At 33.2% G+C, this 2925-nt stretch overlaps 1 protein-coding gene across 1 annotated transcript; it reads left to right on the top strand.

Annotated features, from left to right (window-relative positions):
- Positions 1-1409: 1409 nt before the first annotated feature.
- FOMMEDRAFT_99616 (uncharacterized protein) lies at positions 1410-1661 on the top strand (the record flags this gene model as incomplete). Its single annotated transcript, XM_007272260.1, has 1 exon — positions 1410-1661. A coding segment is annotated over one exon (252 nt), but the record flags the coding sequence as incomplete, so codon positions are not given.
- Positions 1662-2925: the final 1264 nt, after the last annotated feature.

Here is a 2925-nt window from a genome sequence, read left to right as displayed (position 1 = left end):
CTGATTCTGGGAAGGTGCATCAAGCAATCCTTGAATTTATTCAGTGAGTATTATTTGATTGAAAGGCAAGTGTAACAGTAAATGCCTGCTAAAGTCATTACCTAGCTTTAGTATGTATTATAGTTTAGTAGAGGCAATAATGATGGATACAGTACTATAGTATTAGTATTAGTATCTGTATACAAAGAAACAGGAGTATGATTGCTCTTCAAGCTAACTGTCATAGTATTAGCATTAGTATCTGTACATAAAGAAACAGGAGCATAATTGCTCTTCAAGCTAGCTACTATAGTTATGTTGTTATTACTGTCCTTGACTATCATCTCTCAGATTATTAAAGCAGTCTAAATAGCTCTACACTGTAAGGTCCTAACAAATATTTCTTTTAGCCTGACTCAGGGCCATACAGGTCAATATCTGGCCCAGGAACTGATACAGTGTCTTTAGTAATACAAACTTACTAAGTATGTATGTGTTATTCTTATGAACATTCTGTACATTACTGATTACTATGTTATAGGTACATGTACTCTGTATAGACAATACAGGTAACTGTAATACAATAGTGACTGAGCTAGAAAAACTTGTACTAATGTTTCATAGTATGAAATTGTATGTACATTGTTTTACTCATATTGTTAATCTTGTTGTAAAGGTAAGCATAGTGTTTTACAAGTTACACTATACTGTCTATTTACTACTTATGTCTAAACAGTCCTTTCATTGTTTTTCTGTCTAGCAAAGCTATGTAAAGTTGTCAAGATTAGGGTCCATCAGCTTCATAGTAATTCTAATCCTTCTCTAGCTAAGGTTGTAATTGAACCTAGGGAGCAGCTCACACCTGAGGAAGAGGAGCTTGTTGCTTCTCTTACTAAGAATGATACTAGTACATATGATGATAGGCAATTAGTTCATAATACATATGTTACTACTTCTATTTGAAACAAAGCTATTGCTGACATACAAGGAAGGGGTGTACAGGTTGAGCAGAATGAGTTACAGAGTACAGAAATGGTTTTATATAAGGTATTCATACTCTTTCTTTCAAATATATTATACTAAAATAATAATTAGATTGCTAGTCTTACAAAACAAGTAAATGATTCACCACATTTGAAGGAATGGTTTAATAAGTTGGTTGATACTAAAGTTAATAATCCTAACTCCAAAATTGATAGTAATAAGCAAATGCTAGATTGCCAAGTTGCTACTTGGTAGAATTCTGATTTTGCTTGTATTGAATTATACCTCCTCTTATACCCTGTTGTTGAACAGTTAATTGGTGTCTAGCATTTGAAACTTCAAAATTTCATTCTTAATTCTTCTCAACAAACTCTTATACAAGATTTACTTTATGTTCTTTCAGTAAGTCCTTACAGTACTTATCTAATTCTTCTAACCTATTTCATATACAGATTCTTGAGGAACCTACTCAACTTTTTTCAAAAGTAGAGGTTCCTCTCATTTCTAATGTAATTCCTATGTTGCTTGACATTTGTCAGGCACTTGAATGTACTAGTAAGAATGAGAATTTGCCTAACATTCTTTGTATTGCTGCTAGAGCTGGAATACTTGTTTGTGACAAGTACTTCACTCTCACTAGAGAGTGTGAAGTATATTTTATTACTGTTAGTATGTTATTTACATTCTTAAAATTGTAACAGGATTCTAATAGTGTTTGTCATATAGTAATGTTACTAGACAAGAAGTTGGAATAGTTTACCAAGAGGAACTTTCCTGAAACTGTGGTTCAAGAGATCCAGAGTCTTATAATCCAACACTAGGAGCAGTCCTACAAGCAATACAATCCAAATTGTACATCTTCATCTAGACAAACACACCCTTTACAGCCAGTAAGTACTTCATTTGTATTATATAATATATGTCTAATATATTTTTAGTCTTGTTCACACTATCTTACTCAGTGTGATACTATTGATGAAGGTCCATGTGATGTAATACAAGCTTATTTGTCTGAACCTTGAGTCTCTACATCAACTATTCAGTCTTCAGGTAGAGTTATACAATACTGGTATTCTGTAGAGGCATATTAGCCTAGTGTAGCTCAGATAGGAATAGACTTTTGCTCTGCCCCTGGTAAGCTTTACTTTCTGTTATATTTTCCTTATATATTTAAGAGTCTTATCTATTTCTTTGTTATAGCTACCTCAGTTGATGCAGAAAGAGCATTCTCTGTTAGAAGGTGTCAACTTAATTTTATACAACATTCCACTTCTTCAAACACTTTCAAAGCTAAAATGGCTGTTGGTTCTTAGGATGGAACTCCTTTATTTCCTACTATTGATCATGCAATTGAAATAATTAGACAAAAGATGTCTTAATCCACCATTCCTTACTTTTTTCACACTGATTTGGAGGACTTTCATTATAGAAATTTAAAATATATACCCTAATAATGTCTTTATTTATTACTAAATAAAACAATTATATTGTATATACTTATATTTAATGTGAAACAATAAGATTATCAACTGAGAATTAAGTAGAAAAAAGAATAGTTATATTCTACAGTGGTACTCGAAGATTGGCACGGTACGGTGGTTTACCGCGGTAACCGTGAGAAAATTTACCGCGGTAAGAAAAAACCACGGTATGGATCGCGGTACGCGCGGATGGTTACCATGCCAGGGCCTACATCACATGAAGGTTTAGAGCTGTCACGTGATATTAACTCACAACACTCAACTGTCTTTATATAGTCTCAGAACCTCTAACACTCACAACGTTCAGCGTTCAGCGAAGATCTTGGGTTTATTTCTGTGTGTAAACAGCACTACAATACATTTTCTTAGCTCAGTAATATCAAGCATTTGTTTTGAAAGATGATAGTGTACTTTTATGAGCTATTTTAATGTAAAGTATCTTGTTATATTTGGCACAGCGTATACGCCGTATACGGAAGTA

This window comes from Fomitiporia mediterranea, assembly GCF_000271605.1.
Source record: "Fomitiporia mediterranea MF3/22 unplaced genomic scaffold FOMMEscaffold_682, whole genome shotgun sequence".
Taxonomy (NCBI): domain Eukaryota; kingdom Fungi; phylum Basidiomycota; class Agaricomycetes; order Hymenochaetales; family Hymenochaetaceae; genus Fomitiporia; species Fomitiporia mediterranea.
Note: the sequence above shows the minus strand (reverse complement) of the source record. Positions and strands in the feature narration are given on the sequence as shown.